Source organism: Vulpes lagopus, chromosome 8 (genome assembly GCF_018345385.1).
Source record: "Vulpes lagopus strain Blue_001 chromosome 8, ASM1834538v1, whole genome shotgun sequence".
Classification (NCBI taxonomy): Eukaryota; Metazoa; Chordata; class Mammalia; order Carnivora; family Canidae; genus Vulpes; species Vulpes lagopus.
This window is the reverse complement of record NC_054831.1, coordinates 131,298,437-131,325,893: the sequence shown is the minus strand read 5'-3', so window position 1 is coordinate 131,325,893 and position 27,457 is coordinate 131,298,437. Positions and strand designations below refer to the sequence as shown.

The 27,457-nt window shown below is 55.8% G+C and overlaps 1 protein-coding gene across 1 annotated transcript in view; it reads left to right on the top strand.

The window, feature by feature from the left end:
* Positions 1–27,457, top strand: part of FHAD1 (forkhead associated phosphopeptide binding domain 1) — a 123,060-nt gene that overhangs the window by 84,466 nt on the left and 11,137 nt on the right. The window contains exons 18-30 of the mRNA XM_041767948.1: positions 1,983–2,090; positions 5,394–5,501; positions 9,864–10,037; positions 12,110–12,335; positions 13,789–13,870; positions 14,340–14,494; positions 16,062–16,221; positions 17,748–17,880; positions 21,328–21,457; positions 22,303–22,430; positions 25,032–25,124; positions 25,556–25,776; positions 26,270–26,435. Coding sequence (XP_041623882.1) covers positions 1,983–2,090; positions 5,394–5,501; positions 9,864–10,037; positions 12,110–12,335; positions 13,789–13,870; positions 14,340–14,494; positions 16,062–16,221; positions 17,748–17,880; positions 21,328–21,457; positions 22,303–22,430; positions 25,032–25,124; positions 25,556–25,776; positions 26,270–26,435 — 1,884 coding nt within the window. The remainder of the gene's footprint in view (positions 1–1,982; positions 2,091–5,393; positions 5,502–9,863; positions 10,038–12,109; positions 12,336–13,788; positions 13,871–14,339; positions 14,495–16,061; positions 16,222–17,747; positions 17,881–21,327; positions 21,458–22,302; positions 22,431–25,031; positions 25,125–25,555; positions 25,777–26,269; positions 26,436–27,457) is intronic.

Genomic DNA, 27,457 nt, shown 5'->3' with positions numbered 1-27,457 from the left:
CTGTGCTCCTGAGCTCTTCCAGGACTTGCAGCCACATGAGACACAGGTTCAAGTCCTGGCTGGACGACATAGGGGCCTCAGCAGATCGCCCAGGACCTCCCTCCTTTTGGGGTGGCTGCGAGGGCCGGTGGTCACGTGCCACAAAGCGTTTGACCTGAATTGTCACTCAGGAAGTGTAGCTACTAGAATGATCACAGGCACTTCCTTCCCCATCAACCCCCGCCCGCCCCATCCTCCCTCCTCGGCCAGCCACTGCTGCGGGAGCAACAAGGAGGTGGCAGGGCCGAGCCCGTGCTATCTGCTCGGATCCAAGGAGGGAAGATGTTTGTGTGCCGGGTCTCACTCGGGGTCACCTGTGCAGCTGCGCTGGGCGGCCCATGTAAACAGTGCCACTGGGGGCTGGCCCTGAGTTATCTCTGCAGGGATGGTGACAAGGAACAGAGGCTCCCAAGGGTTCACTGGGGCCAAATGCCACCAAGAGGTCAACCACTCAGCTCCAGGGCCCTGAGAAGGCCCTTGAATTTAGAGACTTCGAGGTCACGGGGGACTTCAAGGGAGATTTAAGGAAGGCGTGCTGGGGTCAGCCTCACTGTGGGGAGAAGCTGTGGCCAGGTCACCCCAAGCCTAGGAAAACACCAGCCGACCCCTCCTGGCGGAAAGTCTCTGTGCTGCCTGGATGGGGAAATCTGAGCAGACTTTCACCAGCCTCAGACGGTTCCTTGACTTTTCCTTTTCCTAGGCCCTCTGCCACATAATCAGATGAGCCTTTAAGGACAGCAGACTGCTAGGTCATAATGCGGGGTTCGAGGTAACGTGAAAGGTCGACTCCCACTCCCTGCTTGGGAACATGGGGGCAAAGCAGGGCCCATGTGTGGGGAGTCACAGAAGGACCACCTTCCTCTGAGCGCCTCTCTCGGCTGCAAAGGGGCTGCCCAGAGGAAAGTCCAGAGTGTAGACGCGACATCAGATGCAGCGGAGCCACCCTGGCGTCCCTGGAAAGTGCCCGCAAGTCTCTTTCACGAATTACAGAAAATCCCCCCAAACCCCACCTCAGATGTTCAAACTCCCTGTGCCAACTCTCGTGGTGACCCCGCTCACCTGCTTTCTTTAGGGCTGCTAGCAGAACGGCTGAGCGTTGGGAACTTTTTTTTTTTTTTTTTATGACTTTTCACTGCAAAACAGACAGCATTTCGGCCGGGCTAATCTGAGCAGATCCCTAACCACTGGCTGTAATGGAAACCGTGTTCCACGTTCCAGACGCCTTCCGGGCGAGCTGGTGCTTAAAACTCAACCTGTTTGGAAGCTGACGTGCCCTTTCTTGCAGAGACTAGAAACAGGGGCCTCTTGGGCAACTCCTACCCCTTGTGATTTGTGTTAACCACTTACTCCCTAAATAAAACTCCTCGAGCACGAGCACCTAACCTCACTTCCCCCCAGACACCCTCTCAGAGCTCCGCTTGTGAGGTTCACCCCCACCCCTTCTAGAAATTGGAATGTTGTGGCTCATTAATTCAATCCTCATCTTGAAACCTGATTCTCCTTAAGAGATTAAGTTTAATAATAGGATATCCATTATTAATGAGATTCTTCTTATCAGAGAAGGCTGCCTGGCACTGTGATAAGAGCTCAGATTCCAAAATAAGACAGACCTGGTTCCCTCACTTGCTCCCTACCCGGGGCCTCTGGATGCAGGCGGCGTGCCGGCCTCCGCACGGGGCTCAAATCCTCACCTCACCACCGACACCCTGCACGACCCTTGGGCACGACCCTTGAGCCACTCTCTGTTCTTCGGTTTCCTGGTCGGCAAAATGGGGTCCCTGACGCCCCCACCAGGGTTGCCGTGCTGGGGTTCGCCGTGTGGGACGTGCTGGCGGTGGACCCCGGCCCACCCGATTAGTAGTAGGGTCGTCATGGGCCGCTCCCCCCGCCCCCCAGCCCCCGAAATGCGCAGGCAACCACAAAGACCGGTCGTTGGTTTTCAGGTTTTGGAGACCAGCATGGCCCAGGAGAAAAGGAAGGCAAAGGAAGCTTTAGAGACAGAAAAGAGAAAAGTGCAAGATCTGGAGAACCACTTGACCCAACAGAAGGAGGTACGAGGAGCAGGGCGCTGAGCGGGCCGGGCGCCCAACCCCTGCGGGCGGGGCTCCGAAGCCAGACCTGCGGCCGGTCCTGTGCCCCGAGGGAGAGTAGGGCAGGCCAGGGGGCGGGTGCTGGCTGGGCCCCAGCGGCGGTGCAGCCTGGGCACGTCGAGCCTCAGCCGCCGCCTCTGTAAAACGGGAGTGGGGAGTGCCGGCAGTCCCAGCCTCGCAGGATGAGGTGACCGGACGTAGACGGCGTACCTGAGCCGCACGGTGCACGTCCCTGGCCCTCCGCGGAGGCCTCGTCTGCACGGCCCCCGAGGGCAGGGGCACGCGCTCCAGGAGCGAACCCTTGGAGGGTGTCTGGGTCAGTCCCCCAGCCAGCATCTCCGCCCCCTCCTCAGAAGGTATTTCCGACACAACCCAGCATGGGCGCCCTAGAAAAACACCTGCTCCCAGCCCCGTCTCCTGGTTTCATCGACTTGTGGTAGAGACACAAACAGTGGTGGAGTGACCGGTACGTGACACGCTCGCAGGCCAGTCACACCAACAAGTGCCAGAGGTCCGGACTGGATGAGAAGTAGTGCACCCATGGTCTGGGCAGGCCCGAGTACCGCGCCCGGGGAGAGCTGGAGACACCCGCATCCAGCCACCTCCGCCAGCCCGGGGACTGGGCCCACCGTGAAAGGCAGGCCCCCAGGCTGAGAGGAGGGATGTCACTCATGTGAACCCAAACACCCCAACCGCCCCCCGTCCCAGAAGCCAAAGAAGGAAAAAAAAAAAAAAGAAACCAGGAAGGGTTCAGGAGCTGGAGGCCAAGGAGAGGTGCCCTCAATGACCGATAGCAGCAGCTCCGTGAGCTGGGCTCCAGGGACACAGGGACATAGACACGTGCTGGCCCTCATGGAACTTCCAGAAACAGAGTCACGACCCCATGAATTGTTTAATTCTGTCTCATGCATCCATCCACAAATATTTCCCAAGCACCTGACGTGGGCCAGGCCCTGCTAGGTGTTGGGGACCCCACAGGGCACCAGAGCCGTGGCCTCCCAGAGCTTCCCCTCGAGGGAGGAGGGACAGACACCACCAAACAGGTCACATGATAGCTGCAGAGCCACAAGCCTGGGGAGGGGGACTGACATCAAGTAGGTAGGCTAGAGAGTGGCCACAGGCAGGGAGGGCCTCTCCGAGGAGGTGATGTTTGAGTGAGACCTGGAGCGGAGGAGGAACACGAAGGCAACATCTGGGGGGAGAGGGAGCCACTGAGTAATGTGGCCCAGCTGCAAAGGGCAGGGACCTCCCTCAGCCAGGGCGGCAGGAGCAGGTGTGAGGAAGGAAGCAAAGCTGGAACAAGGTGGAAGCCAAACGAGGGGTCGGGGGAAGAAAGCCAGAGGGAGACTCAGAGGGGGCAAAGCAGGAAAGCCTGGTAGGCTAGAAGTGTCGATTCTGGTTCAAATCCCACCTCTGCCCCAACATGCTGTTTGACCCGGGCCAACGCCTTCCCTCCCTGTTCCCCCATCGGTAATGTGGGTGTAGTGACAGCGCCCCTCTAGAGGTGTGTGGTGAGGAGTCAGTGTATTCTTTATGAATCACCCGCCCAGGTGAGGTCAGCGTCCAGGTGGGGGGGATGGGGTGTGTACAGGGTGGGGGTGGTGGGGCGGGCGCGGGGGAGGCGGACAGTCAAGCAAGGCCCCTGGCAGTGGGACTACATCAGCCTGTGCAGGGAGTGAGGTCAAACTGTCGTCAGCAGCTGTGCCCAGAGTGTCCCCTGCATACGCGCCAGGGGTGGAAGCGCGGGTATCCACGTGGTGTGTGGACTCGGAGCCACGAGCCTACAGGCAGGTGTCGGTCTCCGCGTAGGGTGGGGTTTTAATCAGGAGGACGCACAGGTCAAGGTCGGGAAGCCGAGGGGCCGCACCGTTAGGGCAGGGCTCTGGCGTCCCCGTGGCGTGACCTCTGCACCTATTTGGGTTCTTACCGCCTCCGTCCCGGCCTCCGCGGCCTCCCCTGCAAGACGCGCCTCGCTGGGCAGCGCTCTCTGGGCCTTGCCCATCAGCTGCGCCGACGCACTCCGCGCACGCAGCCGAGCACCCGTGTTGCAAGCGTTTCAAGGGGAGTCAGCGTCACCCTTGTTTTCAACTGGGACACGAGGCCCGCAGCGGGGGGCTGGCAGCCTCTACGACTGGCGGGCGGGGGCAGGACAGTCTCCGCGGGCTTGGCAGCGGGCAAATGCCAAGCTCGTGCAGGGAGCTGAGTCAGAGCCCAGGTGGGGCGGGAGGCCTGCGCGGAGCGGGGCAGGTGGACGGCGGCCGCGGACACGGCGCTCAGCAGGCAGGGCCGTTGGAGAGACCGTCTTTTTCCGCAGGGCCGCGCATCCCCAAGGCCCCGTCCTGCCCCCAGCACCGCATTCCCTGTCACAATTTCTAGTCATTTTTCCTTTTGCCAAATAATGTATGTTCGTGCAAAAAAAAAAAAAAAAAAAAGTCAAAGATACAAACCAGGGAAAAGAGGAAAATGTAAATTACCATAATCCCAAACCCCCAAAATAACCGATATTTACATTCCAGAACATATCTCTCCAGGCCCTCGTCTATGCATAGATGCATATATTTTAATTTTTTCTGTGTGAGCTTTATGTTTGTATGGGAGCATAACTGCAAGGATTCCAAGCCGCAAGTTGAGTTTTCCAACCTCCCCACACTGTGTACCTCCTGGGGCCTGTGTAGGTGAGGCTGGTCCTCCGTGCCCACCTCCGGGTCACCGGAGCTGTGGCCTACATGTTCTCAGGGCCACGCTGTCCTGGACATCAATTTTTGGACCCAAGCCTTTGAAGGCTGGGGAGAGATTGAAGCCACAGGCATCATGTCTGCTGGGACAGGAGGCATCCCCCCACCCCCCCGGCCCCCGACTTTGCCTCTCCTGCCCCACCTCCCAAGAAGCCAGGTACTTCCCTGCGGAGCACCCACACCGGTGCAACACCTGCCAGCTTAATTAGTGGCCCCGTGCCAAACGCCGTGGCCTGAACACTCACCAGCCCATCCCTTCCCGAACATAGCCCCGAAATCCTGAACGATGAATAACCCTCTTTTATGCGGTGACTAACCAGACCTGCCCCCGAGGCCCTCACGGTGGCCAGCATGCCAAGACTCCCACCCCCGCCTCCCCGCGTCCTGCTCCCTGAGCCCTCGCTCCCAAACCCTGACTCACCCGTCTGGGGGGGATGGGGGGTTACTCATCCTGGCTCCCCGCCCCCCCATGCGACTTCCCTGCCTCTCTGGTGGACACTCCCTCCAACCTGTTGTCACTGACTTCCAGATTTCAGAGAGTAGCATCGCCTATGAGAGACACAAAGCAAAGGAAGCCATAGAGAAGGAGAAGAAAAAGGTGCAGGATCTGGAGAACCGCATAACCAAGCAGAAAGAGGTAAGAGTTTCAGAGAGGAGCAGACAAGGAGGTGCCCAGCATGGTTAAGAGCAGGGCTCAGGAGGCAGGCGGTCTGGATTCGAATCCCACCTCTGCCGCTTCCTGGCCATGCGACACGAGGCAAGTTCCTTACCATCTCTGTGGCTACACTTCCCTGCTTAGGGCATCCAGGTGATGCCAGTAGATCAGCCCCATTGAGTTGTGAGGCTTGATTGCTAACAAGCTCGTAAAACATGTAGGAAAGTGTCCAGCACTTAATAATAATAATAATAATAATAATAACTAAAAGCATCCAACACACAGAGCATTCACTGTTGTTCTTTTGTTATTATTATTATTATTAATATTATGAGCTCACAGCTGGGAACTGGAGGCAGAACAGAGCCCTGCACTGTCCCCCTCCTCTTCCTACATCCTTGAACACTGTGTGGCCTCAGCTGTCTGGTATCAAAGTGGCGACGTCAGGAGACGGATGCCTGAATTTCCCATCACCTTGACGCGGCGTCTCCACCAGAGCTTGTCACCGTGGGCATCATGACCCTCCCAGTCAAACTGCGTTTACGGTTATTCCTGGGAGGAGCAGACCCAATAGGAGCACCAGTTGTTGGGTCCTCCTCACTGTAGGACCGAATTCACTCCTCCTGGGTCCCAACAGTACAAGGGACACGCACACACAGACACACACACACACACACACAGTGGCTGATCCCGAAAAAGTCAAGACCAGGGATTAAACACACGAGCTGACAATAGGGGTGAAATTGGAAGGCAGGGGACTACAGGTCAGGGGACTCTGAAGACCCTATGGGACTAAAAAGGTCTTTGCCTCTATTCACATCAATCTGAGATCATTTTCTTTGGAGAATGATTTCCAAACATTAGCTTGCACAGAATCTCTTGGGGGGGGAGGGGGCTGGGGAGGCTGTTTTTAAACACCCATTTCCCAGACCTTGCCCCCAGAGATTCGGATTCACTGTCTATGGGGTGGACTCAGCAATCTGCATTTTTAACAAGCGCCCAAGTGATGCTGGTTCCCTTGGAATAGCACTGCCGTGGGGGGGTGAGCAGGCGGGAACCCACACCTGGGTTACGTATCTGGCCCAGGCACCGCTGAGAGGGACCTCCGCCGACTGGAGGGCACCCAGAGAAGCCAGACCAGAGTTGGGGGGCGGGGGGGTGACGCAGGACCCATCAGCCGCGGGCTGGGGAACCGAGGGAGGGTGGGCAGGTGCTGTGGGCCGACGGAGCCCAAGGGATCCATCTGTTCACACGTGGCCTTGAGTCCCCAGACGATTCACTATGGATCTTCCATCAAATATCTCAGTTGGGGGTAGAAGGAAAGGAGAAATGCACATTTTTAAAGTTGATCAGTCAGGGAGCGCCTGGGAGGCTCGGTGGTTGAGCTTCTGCCTTCGGCTCAGGGCATGATCCCGGGGTCCTGGGATCGAGTCCCACATCAGGCTCCCCAAGGGAGCCTGCTTCTCCCTCTGCCTCTCACTCTGGGTCTCTCATGAATAAATAAATATTTTTTTAAATAATAAATAAACTAGATCAGTCAGGACATCAAATGAATCAAGAATGAGACTAATGCCTAAAAAACGTCTGTCCGTGAAATCAAAGAGCCGTCGATGTTGAGCAGTTACAGTGAAAGCGCGGGCTCGGGGGGCTGTACGAGTCTCTGGGTGAACGTGAACCCACCGCCCCCGGACACCGGGCCACTCTCGGTGCGCAACCCGGAGAGGATGTCTCCTGAGGACCATCATACAGAGGCCCCTGCTGCGCGTCCGACAACATCTTCAACAGCCTCAGGGAAAAACAACAGTGACATCAGAGGGTGAGGTCTTCAGGGCAGACAGGTGGCCTCATACCAGACGAGGAGAAACGGGGCCCCACCCCAGGGACTCCCCCACTTACCATCAAAGACCAAGGAAGTGCAAGGTCAAAGAACCGCCCAGACCTAGGGCTGCTCATTCCCACGCTGTGTGACTCACATACACCAAAGATGTGGGCGCAGTCAGCTGTCCTCCTGTCCTTGAGTAAAAGCGGCTCAGCCGCTGGCAAGGGGCGAAGATGCCAGGCGGTGCGCTCCGCCCTTGGGCAGCTTCGTGGTCCATCGAAGAGAGCACGTATTTGCCTGCCGTGGACTGTCCGGGACGGCTGGGGTGTTCGGCCGTGAGCTGCGGGCGACAGGCTGCCGGAGGGATGCCTGCCAGGATGCCCAGCGAGCACGTCCTCCGGCCGGGGCTGCACATGGCCTGCCTGGGATCTCCCAGCGGTCACGGTGGCGTGAAGGCCCCAGAATAGAGTCAGGTGGGGTTCCGCGGGGGCACGCAGACGACGAAGCACCCCGCAGGCCAGGCTTACAGGAACCGCACGACGAAAATGGGTTTTTCTTGTTGCTTTTAAATGTTCCCTTTCGCAATTATAAAAGGAGCAACTATTTACAGAAAATCACTCAGAAGAAAATACAAAAAAAAGAAAAGAGAAAAGAAAAGAAAGAAAAGAAAAGAAAGAAAAGAAAAGAAAAGAAAAGAAAAGAAAAGAAAAGAAAAGAAAAGAAAAGAAAAGAAAAGAAAAGAAAAGAAAAGACACTGCCCGTGATTTCCACTGAGCAGAGTCACCACTAGCGACATTTTGATCTGATTCCTTCCGGACCACCTCCCCACGACGGTTATCCCAGATGCCGGCAAACATCCATTTGCCCTGTCACGCTGTGCACACTGGCCTGGATGCTGTATTTTAACTCCATACGTTCCTGAAATGTCTCTATGGCATTCAACAGTCTTCCACGACCAGCCCTGGACGGTGACCGGGGTTTGCACTGTGGTGCATGGACCCCGATTTATTGACCCGTCCCCTGTGGTTGGGCCCCAGGGCTGTTTCTCACTTTCACTAGGAAAAAACAAACAAACCACTTGGCCGAACAGCCCTGTGCAGCATCGGTCCTTGTGCGTGGGCCTGCTTAGGTCCTTGCGATAGATTCCCAAAAATGGAATTGCTGGGGCACAGGATGTAAATATTTTTAGCCTCTTAATACACGTTCCCAGATGACCCTCCAAAAAGGTCGGACCGGTTTACACTGCCACCAGCAGAGGCCGAGAAGACCCGGCGCCGCACCTCGTGTGCTACTGCCTCACATTGGACGAAATCCTGTTTGTGAAAAGCCTGCAGACGGTCTGGTCCCAGCTACATGACATTCTGGAAAGGGCAGAACTATGGAGACGGCCAGGAGACGGGCGTCGGGGGAGGGCAGGGCTGACTAGATGGAGCACGGAGGACTTTTTAGGGCCGAGAAACTACCCCGTGCGATACTGTAATGGTGGAGACGTGGCCCCAGACATCTGTTCAGACCCATAGAGTGTACGGCATCCAGCGGACCCTTGCCTAAAGCACGGACGTCTGGTCACTGTGATTGTCAGGACAGGTCCATCAGTTGCAACAAAGGTACCATCTGGTGCGGGATGTTGACGATGGGGGGCTCCTGCAGTGTGGGGCCAGAGGGCATCGAAGAGAGCTCTGTGGTGTCCTCTCAGCTTCGCTGCAAGCCCAGAACTGATCGGTCAGGGGCGCCTGGGCGGCTCAGTCCATTAAGCATCTCGATTCTCAGGTCATGACCTCAGGGTCCTGAGGTCAAGGCTGCCCTCTGCACCCCACACACACTCATGTGCTTGCTCGCTCTCTCTCTCTCTCTCAAATAAATAATCTTTTTTAAAAAGAATGAAGTCAAGTAAATAAAGTTGGTGAAGCCCCCACCCCAGGACCTGTCACGAAGCTCACATCCCGTGTGGTCTGAGTCGGGGCTCACGAGGAGGGCAGGATTTCGCGAGTCCAGGACTGGAAGAGCGGGTCCCGGGAGGAGGGAGGAGGAGGTGTGCACGGACGGACGGACGGACGGACGGATGGTGCGGGCGGGAGCAGAGGGGAGAGGGGAGGCCATGGCTCTGAGGCCAGGGAGGGGGGCGGGGGGCGGGGGGCAAGGCCCATCCCGTGCCAAGGGGTGAAGGAGCTCGGCGCGTTTATCCTGGAAAATAGATTTAGAGAGAGACATGACAACCCTCCTCAAATACTTAAAGGGCTGTCTCATAAAAGAGAAATAAAACGTACTCGGTGCGCTCCAGGTGACAGGGCTGAGCTCGGGGACCAGAGATCGCTAAGGAGGCAGTCCCAGCGGGAGAGGAAAGAGAGCTCTATAACCACTGGAACCTTCCAGAGAAAGCGTGGACTTTGGGCTGAGAGGGGGGACCACAGCAGAGTAGAGGTCACCTCCTCTCTGAAAACGGGGGACGCGGGGGCGGAGGGGGGCGGCTAGGGCAAATATTCATCCCCCAATTTCTGTTAACTTGATGTTTATGGTGTGTCCAGGAAATAGACTTAAAAGGGCAAAGAGAAGACATTTTGAATAAGAAATTAAATGACGCGCTGGCCATGGTCCAAGAGACTCAGAAAACCAAGACGGCCGAGAGCCTCAGAGCAGAGAGCCTCGCCATGAAGTTAAACGAAACGTTAGCCGAACTGGAAACCGCCAAGACGAAAATGGTGAGTTGGTGCCTCCCGGGGACGGGAGACTCCTTCCCTCGATGAAGGATCCCAACGCGGGGAGAACGCCTGATGTAGACCAGGGCCTGACAGCCTGGGCGCCCCTGGAGCTCCGGGCCGGATACCCTTTTTCTTGTGCGAGGCCCCCCCCCCCCACCCTGGGCCCTACCTGCTAGACACCAGTAGCGTCCTCCCTGCAGACGTGTCGACCCAAAATGTCTTCAGGCTTCGCCAAATGTCCTTTGAGGAGCGAAATCGCCCTCTATCAAGAAGCACTGGTGTAGGATGAAAAGTGAGCACAGGCCACGATGCCCTGTCTGCAGGCGTCCTGACGTGTCGTGACGGGGTTTGCACTGTGGTGCATGGACCCCGATTTATTGACCCGTCCCCTGTGGTTGGGCCCCAGGGCTGTTTCTCACTTTCACCGCACCTCGTGTGCGGGGTCCTCACAGGGTCCTCACAGGGTCCTCACAGGGTCAGGCTGAAGGTCCTCACAGGGTCCTCACAGGGTCCTCACAGGTCCTCACAGGGTCAGGCTGAAGGACCGAGCAGCCCCAGACCTTAGTGATCAATGGCTGTGCCACAGACTTTCAGATAATGTTTTCAGCTTTTAACTCGGCATTCAAGGCCCCCCGCCGTCAGAGCTCAGTATGGCACTCATTTGTCATTCGTACATTCCAGCAACAGGCCTGTGGGAAGGAAGTAGGGAGGATTCACGTGGCCGAAGCGCACAAAGGGAGTTTGAGAGGGGCTTGGGCTGGAGAGAGCTCAGGCTTGGTGCACGGTGGCCGGTGCCGTAGCCCAGAGTCATAGGGACCTGCAGACTCAGGCTGGCACGGGAGCGGGGCTGAAGAGTGGCTGCAGGGACAGACACGGGAGAAAGGGCAAGACTCGATAACCATGGACGAGATGCGAGTGCCAAGGACAGGGAGGTGCTGGGCTTCCAGGCAGGGCACCCAGAGCGACAACGGCCTGGTGCTGGGGGCGGGGAGAGGGGGGTGCAGATTGGCAGAAACAGGGAGGTCACAGTGGCTCTTGGGGGGGGGGGCGGCCTTGTGGGGAAGGCGAGGAGTTCAGCTGAGGCAAGGGCAGGGCACCCAAGTTCACAAGCGCCCCAAACTTCGGGGGGCCCCGTGGATTTGGAGGAGAAAGCAAGACAAGACGTGCCGTTTTGAAGGGGCGTGATGGTGTGCACGCGTGAGCTTCTAGATCGGGGGCAGCAGCCCTGCGTGGGCCGGGAGTAGGGAGCAGGACGCCGATGTCGTTAGCACAGCCCCGGCAGGGCCGGTCGGACAAGCAGGCGGGGAGCCCCGAGAGGAGCCTCAGGGGGCACAGGCCGGCCGCGGGGAACGTCCAACTCCCCTCGCGGTGATGATTGGTCATTTTTGCCTTTAAGAAATACAGATTTGGGGCAGCCGGCTGGCCCGGTCAGGTAGACGTCCGATTCTTGATCTCAGGATCGTGAGTTCAAGCCCCACATGGAGTCTCCATGCTGAGTATGGGGCCTACTTTAAAAAATAAAAAAATAATAAAAATAAAATTTTTAAAAAGGAATACAAATTCATTCTCTTTTTCATGTGGAATTGTTCATTCATTACTTCAACAAGTATTTATGGAGCATTGAGGTCTAGATGCTGTGGCAGGGATCTAGGCACGGGTGACATGGATGCGTTGGGATAGAGAACAAGGTAAGTTTGTGTCCTCCTGGAGCTTACATTCGAGTGGGAAAGGGAGATAAAGAAACGAGATCATTCCGCTGGTCTTAAACACATCATGGAAAAGTAAAGAGGAGGATGGATAGAAAGTCTCAGGCTGCTGCTTCAGACAGACGGTCAGGAAGGGCTTCCCTGAGGAGGCGACCTTAGTTAGCATCAAGGCCTGAAACATAGGAAGGAGTCAGCCATGCAAGGAGCTGGGGGAGGAGAGTACCGTGCAGCGGGAACAGCACGTGCAAAGGCCCTGAGGTGGGGCCGCGTTCCGCGCCTGTGGGTGCAAAGGGGGCATAGGGCTACTGTTGTCCTTGGCGTCACACCCAGCTCCGAGGGTCACGCACATTCCTTCCGTTTCCCCAGCTCGCCATGGAGGAGCGCATACAGCTGCAACAGCAGGCCGTGAAGGCCCTCCATGAGGAACAGGACTCGCAGAAACACGGATTTGAGACAGAAATCAGGGAATACAAGGAGCAAATCAAACAGCACTCCCAGACGATCGTGAGCCTCGAGGAAAGACTCCAAAAAGTGACTGAGCACCATAAAAAAATAGAAGGAGAGATCGCAACCTTGAAGGACAGTGACCCAGGTCTGTGCAAAGGGAAACTGAGGAAATCTGGGCGTTCGGGGCAGGCCTCGACCATCCGTGGGTCCCCATAGGCCGAGGGGTCAGAGAAGGCTGCACCTGGCTTGAAAGCTCCTTTTTCCCGGGAGGCACCGTCTTCTTCCCGGCACACGACACGGTTAGAGACACTCGTGGCCCAGGTCAGACAGAGGTAACGACAGGCAGACAGGTCGTCCTTTGCGCGGAGCCAGCGGAGACGCAGGGCTGCGGGGGCATCAGAGCCGCGGCCACCGAGCGTCTTCCCCACGTGAAAATCTCCCGCGCGTGGGGCCTTTCAAAGGCCTCTCTGCGCCCTCGGCAATTTGCGACTTTGTCTGATGGACTCCGTAACCGCCTTTCCAAAGAAACCCAGAAGAACTCAGGGTTGTGCGCACTTACTGGCCCTTGATGGCCGAGGCGACGCGATGCCTTGCAAAGATGCTGAGCTCTCGGGGGAGAGTTCTGGAAGCTGCGGCCTCGGGCCAGGGCTCAACCGGGTCGCTGCGGACATCTGGAACGGGCTAAGCCCTGGTGCTGGGGGCCGTCCTGCGCGCTGCAGGTGTTGAGCGGCACCCCGGCCTCCACCCACGGCGTGCCAGCAGCACCCCCGCCCCAGCGTCGCTACCAGAAACCCGAGGTTGCCGGATGTCCCCTGGGGTGGGGCAACCTCGCCCCTGATTGAGAACCAGGTCCTGCTCTCAAGCCAGCAGACGAGCTTTCGGGGCTCCCTTCGTGCTTTCATTCACCCAACAGCCTTCATGGAGCATCTATTAGGCTCCAAGCCTATTCTCGGCACTAAGGATTCAGTAGGCTCAGCAGGGTCCCTGCAGGTCACCAAGTGGTGGCCCTGACGGGTGGCCCAGGAGGAACAGGGCACCGTGGCACGGGCGTGGGGCATGGAGCGGGACTCAGTGTCCCAACCCAGGTCCAGGTCAGAGGGAGATGGGACCTGAAGGGTGACTCCTGCCTTGTCACCTCACATTTAGCTCAGAACCTGCCAGAAGGCAGACATTCCATTGTATCTGGCAAATGAGTAAATGGGTGACTGAGGATGAGGATGGAAACCAGAAGGCGGTGGGCTGAGGAGTAAGTGGGAGATGAGGACAGGACAGGAGGCGTCTGGGAGGAGGTGTGGCCCAGTGGTTAGGGCTCCACCTCTCACCAGCGTAGTTGAGCGGCCACTGGCAGGGTCTGTCCCTTCTGTGCCCGTTTGCTCAGCTGTAAACGGACTTCATGATCCCTGCCTCATTCCAGAGAAGCCGGAAAGATTTCACGAGCTCACACGTGGGGGTCCCAGCCTGAGCCACAGAACACGTGGTGGGGCTCACGAGATGGAGAGGGGGTGACAGGGGGAGGGAGGGTGGCCACGTTGGCACAGACTCAGGTGCCCAGGGGAAGGAGAGGACTGTAATGACACTCACGTGTCCCTCTGATTCAGCCCAGGAGGTGACGCAGCGAGAACCCCCAGCAGTGCCTCCGATGGAGACCAGCGTCAAAGACGAAGTGTGTGACACCTTGATGTGAGTACCCGAAGGGTGTGTGCACACCGGGCCAGAGACACCCCCACCCACCCCTTCTGGCCACGTCGTCAGACCTTACAAAAAAGGAGTCGAGTCCGGGGTCTTCTCACTGTCCTTCGAATTGCTCGATCCTCCAGCAGGTCAGGATGGTGTCATGGAAAGATCTGGGTGGATCTGCGTTCAGATCCCAACTCACCCCTTCTGGTTGCGTGGCCCTGGGCAAGTCCCGTCCCCTCGCCGCACCTTAGCTGAATCTCTTGTGAAATAGGCAGGTGCTTGTCGTACCTCAGCCTCAGACCGAACCCGACTGGGAGCCTCTGTCCTGGCTCCGTGTATTTTCTTGCATCGAAGTGAATTTTTTTGTTTTGAGAATTTTTAACGAGCGCGCTTCCCCGCCGTGCGGGGTCTGGTGTCCGGCGGACCGGCCCTGACGGAGGGTCACTTTGCCCCTCCACCCGCCCCCTTGCAGGCCCTGGGGACACCACAGAGTGACTTGGCCTGGCTTTGTGAATTTCAGAGGGGACCTGCTGACCGCCCAGAAGGAAATCCTGTCTCAGCAGGAGGTCATCGTGAAGCTAAGGAAAAACCTCACGGAAGCCCACAACCGGATGTCCGATCTGAGAGGTTTGTACGATGGCCCGTGTCTCCTCACTTCCTGACCCGCTTCGAGAAAGGAAAAAACAGGCTTCAGAGTGGAAAGCTTAGCATTAAAAATCCCGCTGACCTGCTTTTCTGAGCTGTCACAGCATTTGTACCTCGGCCAGCAAGACAGATGCCTTATCAGGGGACCTCCGGGAGCATTCTCAGGAGCATTCTCAGAGGGCTTCAGCCCTCTGCCTCGAAGTGCAGCTTTCCTTTTGGGAAAAAAAAAATCCCCTTTGACCTCAGAGGAGTTGTCTCTGGAGGCAGAGCCTGGGAGAGAGGGCACAAACCCCAGTACCCCCCAGCTCTGGGACCTAGAGCTAGGTGGTGTCTCTGTGCCTCAACGCACCTGTTTCCTGGAGCTGGCTGGCCACCAGGGGCCCCCAGGGACAAAAGAGCTCGGACAGGTCTAGCTGAATATTCCTACTTTTCTTTTTCCCTCCCTGCTTCACCCCGTCCCTTTGCTCCTAATAGCCACCGTCTCCTTCCCGGCCCCACCCTCCATCGAGCCAAAAGGCACAGGCAGGTGGGAGTCCGGAGACAGAACTGGGTTTGGGGAAGCAGAGGGAGGGTGAGGAGCACTCCTCTAGTCTTGGCCCCAACCTAAACCCTGTGCACCCCCAAACCTTCAGTGGTGTTTGCTCCTCCTATGGCTGTGCTATCAATGCCCCCAAGGCACTTATGGCTGAATTTTTCGGAGTGATCGTCTCCACACTAAGGTATGAGAAAGTGTAGCAGAGAGGCTACGGGTCCAGTCCTAGACTCGCGAGACGCTGGACCCAGTTCTGGATCTGCTATTTATTTTAGTCACATGAGTTTTGGCAAGTGCCTCTCCCTCTCTGAGCCTGTTCCTGCACCTGTGAAGTGGGGGTGGCACCAGCAACTCACTCGTAGGGTTGCTGTGAAAATTCGAGGCAATGCAAGTGTCTCAGCTTGGGTTTTCCCAGAGGCTGACCCTGAGACCCGAACTCTGCTGCAGGCCGTGTGTTCGTGAGGTGATCCCGGGAACCAGCCCGGTGCAGGTGGATGAGAGTCAGGAAAGGGACCAAGGCAGATAAAGCTGGGCTGTCACTCAAAGCTGGAGCTGAATTCTGCAGGGGCGTGGGGGCAGCTCCAGGGAGCAGGGTACAGCCCAGCCCCGGGTCCCCTACCCGAGAGGGAGAGAGAGTCTGGCTGTGTCTTCCAGTCTCACCTGTCAGCAGATGGGGGCTCTTGCCCCCAGCAGGTGCAACAGCAGAGCAAACCCCTTAGAACAAACGCCCTTAGGCAAACAGGTGCAGAGGCGGGCAGCTGAAGGTCAGCCAGGGAGCCCCGAAATGCCACAGGTGCAGAGGCACGGCCCTGACAGCTTCTGGAACACTGGGCTGAGGCAGAGCTTTGCCATCGTTTGCCAAGATGCAGGCAGACCCCCTGGAGGTTACTCAGGGCCCCCCGAGAATTCCTGGAGGGTGGACCCGCCTCATGGTTCTTGTAGGCCTGGCAGGTCTGCAGGGGCCCCTGCAGAGACCCGAAGCTGGAGACCCCTCACCAGCTTTCCTGTCCCTCCCAGGGGAGCTTAGTGAAAAGCAGAAGATGGAACTGGAGCGGAACACGGCACTGGTCCAGCAACAAAGTGGCGAGCTGCGAGCTCTCAAGGAAAAGATGGCACATCTGACCGGCCTGGTGGAGAGGAAGGACAGGGAGCTGGAGCTCCTCAAGGAGGCGCTCAGGTGTGCGGGACGGCCCCCGCGGTATAGGGAGCCCAGACGCACCCAAGTGCCCAGAGGGCCTCCACAGGGAGGTCACCCAGCAAATGCTGAAGGGATGTAGGATTGACGGATGGATGGATGGATGGATGGATGGATGGATGGTTGGATGGACAGGTGGATGGACAGGTGGATGGACAGTGGATGGATCGATGGATGGATGGATGGATGGATAGGTGGGTGGATGGATGGATGGATGGATGGATGGAAGGAAGGATGGATGGACAGATGGATGAACAGTGGATGGATGGATGGATGGACAGATGGATGAACAGTGGATGGATGGATGGACGGATGGATGGATGAATGAATCAATGGATGGATGGATAGGTAGATGGACAAATGGACGGATGGATGGATGGGTGGATGGACAGATGGATGGATGGATCGATGATGGATCGATGGATGAGTGAATGGATGGATGGATGGACGGATGGATGACATGTGTTTCATTACTTCACAACCTCATCACTTAAAGCAGGGTTTTGCTTAGTTCTGTGCTTCTCAAACATTCCTGCCCAGTATTCCAGATAACAGGTCTCAGTTTAAATGCCACTTCCTCCAGGAAGCCCTCTGTCACTTACCATCACCAAACATAGCCAAGGGCTCCTACTCTGCCCAGGGTCCGCCAGGCCCTGCACTCCGCCCAACCTAACTTCTCACACAGCCAGGCTGCTATTGCCTGTTTAATTGTCTGCCCTCCCCAGAAGGATCCCCACATAGACCTTGCCTGCTGTTGACTCCCCAGCAATCACACAGTGCCTGGCACATAAGGAACTTTATAAATATTGATTGAACAAATGTATACACTGGGGTAGCCGAAGTCAGCTTAAAATAAATGTAAAATTTCATTGTCATTCCACGGATTAGTCTAGAAAATACATGCGAGTTTGCAGTTTCATCCATAACTTATCCTTATTTTGACCTAAGAGTAATCTTTTCTCCAAGAAATGTTGAGTAAAATCCACATCGTGCGAGACCCTGTAGCCTCATATGCCTCATGGCTCGTGGCCAAGGCAGATTCCCACAGTGGTTGGAGACGCAGGCTGCCTGGATGCAAGGCCAGCCGCCTTCCCTTACAAGCCTCATGACCATGGGCCAACAGCTATGAGCCTCTTCGCTCGTCTGTAACATGGAGCAAGGACAGGTCCCCAACTCATGGGGCCTTTATGAGAAACAGAAGGGTTAGCACGTACAAAGGGTTAAAGCGGCAGACACGCAGCAAAGGCCCCAGTAAATGCCTCAACAGGTTCTCCCACAGACCCCGTGGGGGGAACAATGGGGACAGATGCCTACCGCCCGGGCCACCATTTCTCAAGTCCCCTGAAACTGAAGTCTCTAGAAACCTGCAGGCAGGAGACTCGAAGCCAGAAGGTTGCAACCCGGTTCCTTTTTCTGCTCTGCCAGTGGCTACAAAGGTCACTCGGGGTTCCTAGAACCTCGCGCTGCCAGCCATCGTGCTGTGCAGTGACTCATCTTCTCTGCCCTAGGGCCTCCCAAGAGAAACACAGAGTCCAGCTCTACAGGGAGAAGGAACAAAAGCCCAGGAACAAGACCCAGATGTGCGACATCTCAGTGCAGATCGAACCGGTCCACACTGACATTTTCTTGAGCAGCCAAGAGGTGAGTGCCACCCAGTCCTGGGCGCTCGGTGGGGGACATGCTTAGGAAAGAGCCCAAGGGTGTCTGTCTCTGCTTCTGAAAATATTTTCATTCCAAGTCCCAACAATATGACTTGCTCACGCGGAACGTGCAGAGTAAGAAGTGCTAGTCCCGGCCATCCTCCCGCGGTCCCTGGAGGTCACGGCTGCTGGCCGTGGTCGGCACATGCGTCACCAGCCCTCAGCCTCACAGAGACTGCCCGACCCTCAGGCGCGACCCTGCAGTGTTCGAAGGTCAGCCGGGCTGCCCGGGTTCCGTCCCTGAGTGCGACTCCTGCACTCGGAAACACTGACCCTGGGGAGGTTATCGTGTGCCGGCCCCCTTGCCTGGAAAGTAGGGGTGATGACAGCCACCGCCTCGGGGCGGGGGTGTAGAGAAATAAATTTGATTTATGCACACGCAGACACACCCAACCTATAGATACGTGTTGACTTAATAGGTCTCTTTGCAAAATAATGGTACGGAGCACGTGTGTGCTGCGCTGTGGTTTTCTCCCGCTGAGCACTACGTAAAGGCCTCTTTCCTAATAAGTGTATAAAGACCTATTTTGCTCTTTTAACTGGGTGTGTAGAATTCACTGCACCCCTTTTATCCGCCCTGTCCCCCACTGATGGACGTTTAGGTTGTGTCCACTTTCCCACGTTGCTATAGTTAGTGTCCTTGGAGGTGTGTCCGTAGGACAGATCTCAGATGTGACCATGCTGGGTCCAGGGGGCATCCTAAATCGGGCTTGATGGGGCCGGACCGTGTTCCCACTCATGCTCCAGGGCTGTCCCTCCGCGGCTTCTCCCGCGGTGCCTGCCCAGAAGCCTTTGCAGCCCTGGAAGCCCGAGCCGCGCAGCCCACGGGGCGCACGTCTTTGGGTGAGGACCGCCTTCGCCACGCCGCCCCCGAGGTGCCACCCCACTCACGAAGGCTGACTGTGGGCTGCGGCAGCCCCTTGAGGCCTCGGGTTTCCTGGAGTCCGGGGACATCCTCTTCCCCTTTGCTTTATGAAACGAGAGAACAGGGCATTTCAGTAACGGGCTTTGGATTTTCACTTGGCAACGGGGCCAAATGTGTCAGCTTGCCTTCCTGCTTTCTCCAAGATGCCATTCCCCTGCCAAACAGCAGTGAGCCGGGCCGCACACAGCTTGGATGAAAGGCCCGGCGGCCCAGCCAGCTGGCCTTGGCACAGCGCTGTCCCCAGCGCCGTCAGAGAAGCCAGAGGGGCCCTGGCGGTCCCACGCCCTGAGCCCAGGGTGGGGGGGGTGGGCAGGGAGCACTTCTCCCTCCTGTCGCAGATCTGTTGGGATCCCGAGCTCTTTAGTGCACGACCCCACCCGCATTCATGCATTGGTTCAACAACTATTGAGTGCCCGCTGTATGCCAGGCCCAGTGCTGGGCGCAGAGGCGGGCGCACAGGGCTCCCGTTCACATCAGACCCCCCTGGGACCCCGCGCGAGTTTGCTAGAACGGATCATTGCCTGGACGCTAAGATTAGTAGTTCTCTTATGAGGCAGGATTCGCTGAAGAGGATCGGGGAGGGATTAGCTGCAAGATAAAAGGAAAGAAGTATTTGTTCTTTCTCCGAATGGCTTTCCAAACGCAGGCTACTTCCTGCTTGCTGAGCCAGAGTGGGTCAGAGGGCTTAAGAGTTGTATGAGAAAGAATCTCCATCTTTAAATAAACAAATTCCCAGAAGAGCCATGAGTAAGGGTCACATCGGGCTCAGGCATGAATAAAGGCTGTCACCGAGCCTCGCTGCTGTGGCTGCCCCACCCCCAGGTCAGTAGCCCCTCCCCTCCCCTCCACACCCCTGCACATGTGCCCTTACACACACATACACACACATACAGGACATGCCAGGGTAAACATACATCCTCAAACACAGCAAGGCCAGTGTAGAAGCCACTTGGGAAGAGTGGACCAGCCATGCAGCGTATAAGCAGGCTGAAGGCAGTGTCAGGGTCAAATGAGGTCCTACTCAGTGCAGCCAGGGGTGGAGTGCCCCCTTCTTTTTGCTGCTGAGCCCTGGTCCCAGCCAGGAAGCTGAGACAAGCTCCTTCCCGCTCCTGTTTCTGACCTCAGTTCATTCAGGCTCCATAATTATTGACCGTCTGCTAAGCTCGGGCACAGTGCTGGGCCCTGGGAACACCACAGTCACAGTTTCCAATGGAGACAGGACTTGGCTCTCACAGAGCCCGTGGGGTGCATGGAGTCCGTTACTGGGCTTCAGGGGCACCCTGAACCTCCAGAACCTGTATGCAAATTTTTTTTTTTAAGATTTTATTTATTTGTTTGAGAGAGAAAGAGAGAGAGAACAAGCAGGGCGAGGGGCAGAGGGAGAGGGAGAAGCAGGCTCCCCACTGAGCCAGGAACCTGACTCGGGGATCGAACCCAGGACCCCAAGATTATGACCTGAGCAGAAGGAAGACACTTAACCAATTGACCACCCGGGCCCCCACCCCGTATGCAAATTTTTTTAAGATTTATTCGTTTGAGAGAGAGGGCACACATGCACAAGCATGGGGCGGGGTGCAGAAGGAGAGGAAGAGAGAGGACCCTCACGTAGACTCCCCACCGCGTGCAGATCCCAGCACAGGGCAGGATCCCGGCGACCATAACCTGAGCTGAAACCAAGAGTCGGACACTCAACCAACTGGGCCACCCAGGTTCCCCTGTGTGCAAATTTGTGTGTGTCTGGGAAGTTCTTTGAAAGGTATAACTTGCATTCTTCAAAATCTGAAAGGTGGACCAGACCCTTAAAAGAGGGCGCAGGCCTCCCCTTGGCCATGCCCTTCATAAACCCTACTCGAGCGCTGTGCCCAGTGGCTGCCATACTGGATACTGGATAGCATACTGTACTGGATAGCACAGATAGAGAACATTTCCCTCATCCCAGAGAGGCCTGTGGGTCAGTAGAGCCTCCAGAAGTCTCAGAGGAAGCTTTTCCTTTCTCCAGACCAACGCGAGCCAGTCTATCAAACTCCCCCTAGCAAATACCGAACAGCCATCCTTATTACCAGTCAGGAAGAAAGTACCATGCCATGTGTTCTCATCTAAAAATGCCCCTCCTGGAGCAGAATCGGAATTTGATGTGATTATTCCGAGACGAGACCCAAATGACAACAAATGGAAACCCAAGCTTAGACGAATATTAGAAGAAAATATAAAACACGGGGAGGGAGCATAGAGGGGGTTTTCATTTATAGATATGCTAAGTAGGTAAGAGAGCTGGAAATCTTCCTAGATGTGACTTTCTATTTGAAATGAAGAATTTAAATTTCCTTCTGTGCTACAGCACCTTACAGTAGCTTCCAAGGTACTAAGTGGCAGGGCCTCTGCCAGTCATGAATTGTACATGTTTCTTGGAACTTGAGAGTCTGACCCCTAATAAAGCCGCCTTCCGCACCGTTCTGGCCCTAGGAGCAATCCTTCAGTGATCTGGGGGCCAAGTGCAAAGGGTCCCGACACGAGGAAATCATTCAGCGTCAGAGAAAGGCCTTGTCTGAACTGCGTGCGCGAATTAAGGAGCTGGAGAAGGCCTGCTCATCAAGTAAGTCCCCTCCCTGCTGGTCTCCCACTCCCCGCTCAGATCCCTGAGCCCCAGACTCTAGAGGTCACTCTGGGCACTGACAGTCGGCCAGGACCACCCGCTTCTAGCCCATCACTTCATAACCAAAGGACGTTGTAATACAAGGGAAGATGGCAGGCATGGTCTCAGAGTCAAGGGCAAGTCTTCATCTTAAATAAATGGGATTTCATGAAAAACTCACTACATTGTCCTTTTCCTTATTTCGCTGTGGCCCGAACTTTGTCCTGGACTAATACTGTAAGAATCAGCCCCAGGGGAACCTCCTAGAATACTCTGTTTAGAGGGGATAGCGTGCTCAAGACACCGCACCTGCTGCTGGCAGGAATTCAGAAGCCGGGGTTCGAGTTCCATCCTGGTTCCTGTGGCTGAAAGTTCACCGTCCATGCCTCGACATTGGCTCCTGCGAGGCCGCAGCCTCCTCCTAGCTGCGTGTGACCTTGGTCAAGCCATTTACCTGTCTAGACCCATTTCTCACCTGCCAAGGGAGGGCGGAGATTAGCACTGGCCTGCAGTAAAGGACCAGTAAACAGCAGCTGTGATTTCTTTTTTAAGGGTTTATTTATTTATTTGAGGAGCCAGGGGTGGGGCTCGGACGGGAAAGAGAGGCAGAGGGAGAGGGAAAAGCGGACTCGCTGCTGAGCGGGGAGCCCAACTCGGGGCTCGATCCCAAGACCTGAGATTATGACCTGAGCTGAAGTCAGATGCTTAACCCACCGAGCCACCCGGGCGCCTCAGCAGCGGTGATTATTACGTGCAATAACTCCTTCCTGGCCCTTTCTTTTGACTCTCAATTGTTTATTTTATAGATCATAAGGACCACCTGAGTGAATCACTTCTAGACTTACAGACTGTCAGAATGGACAAAAACGTCCAGAAATTATTGGACGCAAAACCTGATGATTTGCCGTCTTTCTCAAGAATAGAGATCGGAGCGGTAACCAAAGAAAATTTATCTCTGCGGTGACACGTGGGGAGGGTGGGTGTGAGGGCGGACACTAGCCGCGTGCCCTGGCATGGCCACACGCCTGTGGTTTGGAGCCAGGCCTCCCTGGTAGGCCGGCGTCTGTGCCACCTGCTTGGTGCTTTGCCGTACCGGTAGCCCCGTGTCTGAACAGAGAGCTTCCTTTCCACCTGCGCCCAGAGTGTTAAATCACAGCACGGACGCTGGACCAGAGCGATCTCTGGTGGGCCCTCCTTCTCACAGGATGTGTTATATTCCGCAGAAAATATTCAACAGGCTAATTTTTAACGTTATGCCATGAGTTTGCCTGAAGTTTGCTTTTCACGGCCAACTGGAAAGCACAAACACCTAAAGGGTAGCAGGTGGATTGATGAAGAGGACACAAGTTCTAGAGTCAGAGGGACCAGCCTGCAAGCCGTGTGACCTCGGGCGGGCTCTTAGAGCCTTTCTGGGAGGCTTTTTCCCAGCTGCGGAATGGTGAAAACCTAGAGGCCGCAGTGGGAAGGGCTGACCCCCGCGTCTCGCTCAGAGCACACGCTTCGAAAATGATAGCTGTTCTGATTGTTTAATAGTATTTAAATGGTGTCACTCAAGAAAACCTTCTTCTCTTAAGGGAAATAGTTTTATTTGCTAGGATTTTCAAAAGGGATTTTGCTGTTATGTTGGAGGTGCCCTGGGCCCTAAACAGATGCTCGGTGGGCGCCTGATTGACACCTGACGGTGCACCGCCCAGGTCAGCCTCAATCGCGGGGTCTGTGGGCCTGGCCTGCTGCCACAGCCGCATCTAAACCACGCATAGGCTTTTAGAAGACATTCCAAAGTCATCCCATCTGTACCGACATTCTCCTGCCCAGTTTTTCTAGACACTTGCTAGGGATGCGAGTCTTCGGGAATACGCTGGCTTTCTCATTCTCCAAGGTCGGAAGCGGAGGGGACAGTCCCCAGGTGGGGAGCTCAGCTGGCTCTCACAGCCTGACCTCCAAGACTCTCTTTCCCCCTAGGGCTGACCCTCTGCCCCCACCACCACCACAGAGCAGGAAAGCCCCCAACCCTCTCAGAAGACCTCAATCCTCCAAGGTTGGCAATAATGCAAATTAAAAAGAAGAGGGAGAGCAGCAGGAAGGCTCGCTGACATCTATTAAGTGCTTGCTGTGTGCCAGGCACGGAGCTAAGCTACCATTTATCATTCAGCCAGTTCTCATTCGACCCTCACAGCGGCCTGGTGACAGAGTTACTATTATATGATCCCTGTTCTGCAGATAAGAAAAGTTAAGACTTCATGCAGTCAAGAACCTCACCCAAGGTCACGGCGTAATGACCGATGGAGCCAGGACTGGGTCCCTGGCCGCCCGTCCCTAGCTCCCTGCTAATCTGCAGAGAAGGGCGTGGGCACTGTGTGATTGAACCTTGTAGGCCAGACTCTGCCTTAGGTGACCCTCCATCAGGAAAAGAAGGGATGCACCTGGAGCCGGGCTGCAGAGGACACCACCCAGGCTAGAGACCCAGAGGGGTCCTTCGGGCTCTGTCCTCCTCAAATCCCCTCCTTCACACTCACGGCTCTAGATGTAGAGACAAATCACACATGCTTATCTCTCAGAGTGACTTTCTGAGCCTTTACAGTTTTGTAGTTGGGTTTTTCTAGTCTCAGAGGTTTACAGCGTGGTGCCAGCAAATGCTGCGGCTGGCAAGCACTTAAAACCCAGTTTGCTCTTTAGGGAGATTTATTACAGTTATTTGTGGTCCTTCGGACTCCCTGATCCATCAGGTGGCTTTTCTGTACAATCAGCAGGGACTTTGAGCCGCCAGCTGGCAGAGAGGGTGTCAGTGAGGGCACAACTGTAAACACCACTGGGCCTTGTTTCTGGAGTGGGTCTGAAGTGACGCTCGCCCAGCAGCTTCCAGCACTAGGAGAGGGTCTGGCCAAATGTGGTGAGGGAGGGTGTAGGTTCTGTTGCCTATAAATGAGATTCCTTTAATAAAAGGAGGAAGGCTATTTCCTCTGCCAACTCTGTGCCACTTTACCAGGTGCCATGCTGGGCACAAGAAATGGAACCGTGAGCAAAAGCAATACGACCTCTGTTTTTATGAAGCTTGTCGTCTAGACGGGTTTCTCGACCCGAGCACTACTGATATTTTGAGCCAGATGATTCTTTGTTTGGGACGCCATCCTACACACTGTGGGATGTTTAGCAGCATCCCTGTCCTCTAGTTGCCCAATAGTACTCCCCACCTCCACTTGCAACGACCAATACTGTGTCCAGGCATTGCAAAAAAAAAAGGTCCTGGGGCACGCAGGGGAGGGTGGACGAGATCACCCTCGACTGAGAACCGCTGGTCCAGAGGGAAGATAGAGAACAAGGCAAACGATGTGCCATTTCAAAGGGAGTCACATTCTGAAGGGTAGGAGCGCAGTTCCCAGAAAGCAGTTGACAGGGGCATCAGACGGGCTGGACAGGAACTGAAATGAAAACCGACTCTCCCAAGTCATTCTTCGGTGCCCACGGCGCTTTATCTCCGGGATGTAGGAACGCACAACGGCGTGCCAAGAGCGTTTTTGCCTCTTTTTTATTTCAGCCTCTGAATGGCCTTGCCAACTCAGCCATCCCGGCCACCGAAAAGTCCAGGAAAATGGATGTGGTTGAGGCTTTAGATCTCAGTGAAAAGCTGGTATGTACACACAGCACCGTCCCCTCCCATCCAAACCTGGGCCCCCCACCGTCATCGTTAACCACCGGAGAGTTTAACTAAACATCAGCCTCACACGCGTGTTGGGTTGTTATAATAGCTCCTCCGCGAGACCCATCTACTCGCCCAGCGTGGGTCAGACATTACACAGGCCAGTTCCTTGAAACACGAGGTAGTTAGAATGAATGTTTATGTCTGTTGTCACTTTTCCTCCTGGTTCTCAAGGCGTAGCATAAAGGGATGTGGAGTAAATGAAAGTATCACGAAAAGCCCAGTTGCACTCGCTCCCAAGCGTGTGTGTGTTCTCTGCAATTGCAGAAAATGAACAAAATGGAGTGAGGTGTTTGCCTCCTCAAAGCAGCCACCGGCAGTCTCGGGCCAGGCCTCTTATCTGCCAAACGCTCTCCTTGTAGTACATGGACATGAGCAAGACGCTCGGGAGTCTGATGAACATCAAGGATATGTCGGGTCACATATCCATGAAATACCTGTCCCCAAAAGAGAGAGACAGAGTCAACGAGCTCCGACAAAGGGACCTCGATCTGGTGTTCGATAAGATCACCCAACTCAAGAACCGGCTGGAGAGAAAAGAGGAGCTTTTGAGAGGATACGAGAAAGACATAGAACAGCTCAGGTACCGTCGGGGACCCCGTGGAAAGGGCCAGGTGTCCGTGCTCAGGGCAGCAGCAGACGCAGGTCCCCGACTGGCAGAGGCCTTGGGGGAGGGGGTGGGGGGTGATTACTGGGGCCTGATGGGGGCGGTGGGGGAAAGCAGCGGCTGAGGTGCTCAGTGTTCACTCTGTCCTGTGTCCATGAGCAAGCTGCACCTCACGTGGATTCTGACTTGGGGTTCACCGTATGTACCTTTCTGAGCCCCAACTGGTTTCAGGGGCCGCAGTTCCCCTACACCCTCCCCGGGAAAAGGGGGAGGAGCCTGGGAGCATCCCCTCCAGCTACACTTAAGCACCCGAGGAGCCCTTTACTCTGCCTCATTTGCCCCAAATCTGCTTGCAATGAAGCCACTAAGCCGCAGACAGAAGTATTCTGAGCCTCTCCCCGGCTGGGACCGCTGATGGCGAATGAGAAAGAGGAGGGGGAAAGAGACTGTGCCTCTCCCCTCCGCCCAGGCAGAGCAAAGTGTCCGTGCAGATGTACCAGTCGCAGGTGGCAAAGCTGGAGGACAACATCTACAAAGAGGCGGAAGAGAAGGCTCTGCTGAAGGAGGCTTTGGAGCGCATGGAGCACCAGCTGCAGCAGGAGAAGAGGATCAACAGGACCATTCGGCAGCAGAAGGTGAGGGGTCCTTGCTTGCAGCAGAACCTCGGGGGCTACAGCCCCTGAGCTCCCTTTAGAAACGGCAAAGTGAGGGCCCAGGGGGTCCAGGCTGCATAGAACACACTCACTGATGCAAAGGAAGGTGCCAGACACACCGAGGCGGATTTCTTAATCTCTCCGAAGCTCATAATCTAGCTCATCTGTATCATTTTAAATCGTGGCTCGTGTTTGTATTTTTACTGTCCTTCCAGGTGGTAGGGATACATAGACGGATAAGCAACCTGTGCATAAAGATTTGGGATCACTATTCTGAGTGCTCAGAACATAGGTGACATCCAATAAACATTGATGGACGGATGGATTGCTGGATGGACCGATTCGCAGGCAGATGGATAGATGGATGGGTGAGGATAGATGGGTGGATGTCCTTGGCCATATCCTTTAGGCCAGAACAGTCAGAACAGAGCTGACTTCCAGCTGATTTAATGATTCGAAGTCTCTGTCTAAAGGGCGCTCAGGCTGTGTCACCCAGAGGCAGGCACTCAGCCAGCCCAGGGCATGCCGGGAGCGGGAGCGCTTTCCAAGTGATGACACCTGTACTGGGTTTCGAAGGAGAGTTGGAGTGGGTCCACCAGAGGCGTGGGCGGGTGCGCGCTGCAGGCTGTGGGCACCCCCGGGAAAGGCAGGAGGAGAAGTGATGTGGCTCCGGCAGGAGCCTGGTGTAGCGCTGCCTTGAGAAACCAAGGTTCCAGACTCGGACTTTGGCTGGTGATGCAGCCAAAGCCCCCTCCTCCCCTCACCCCATTATTTCCTATGACACACAGCACAGAAGCCAGTGAGGGTCACGTCCCCCCCACACTAACTAACGTGTGGCCTTGTGCAAATCCATTCCCCTCCGTGAGCTTTGTCTCCTCGCCCGCAAACAGCAGCCGAGCGCCCCGGCCCTGCAGGTTGTTGGGACGATTGCACGCAGGCTGGAACCCTCCCTAGCCAAGATCGCACAGCGTGGACTCACAGGCTACGTGGTTTCAGAAGGTTGG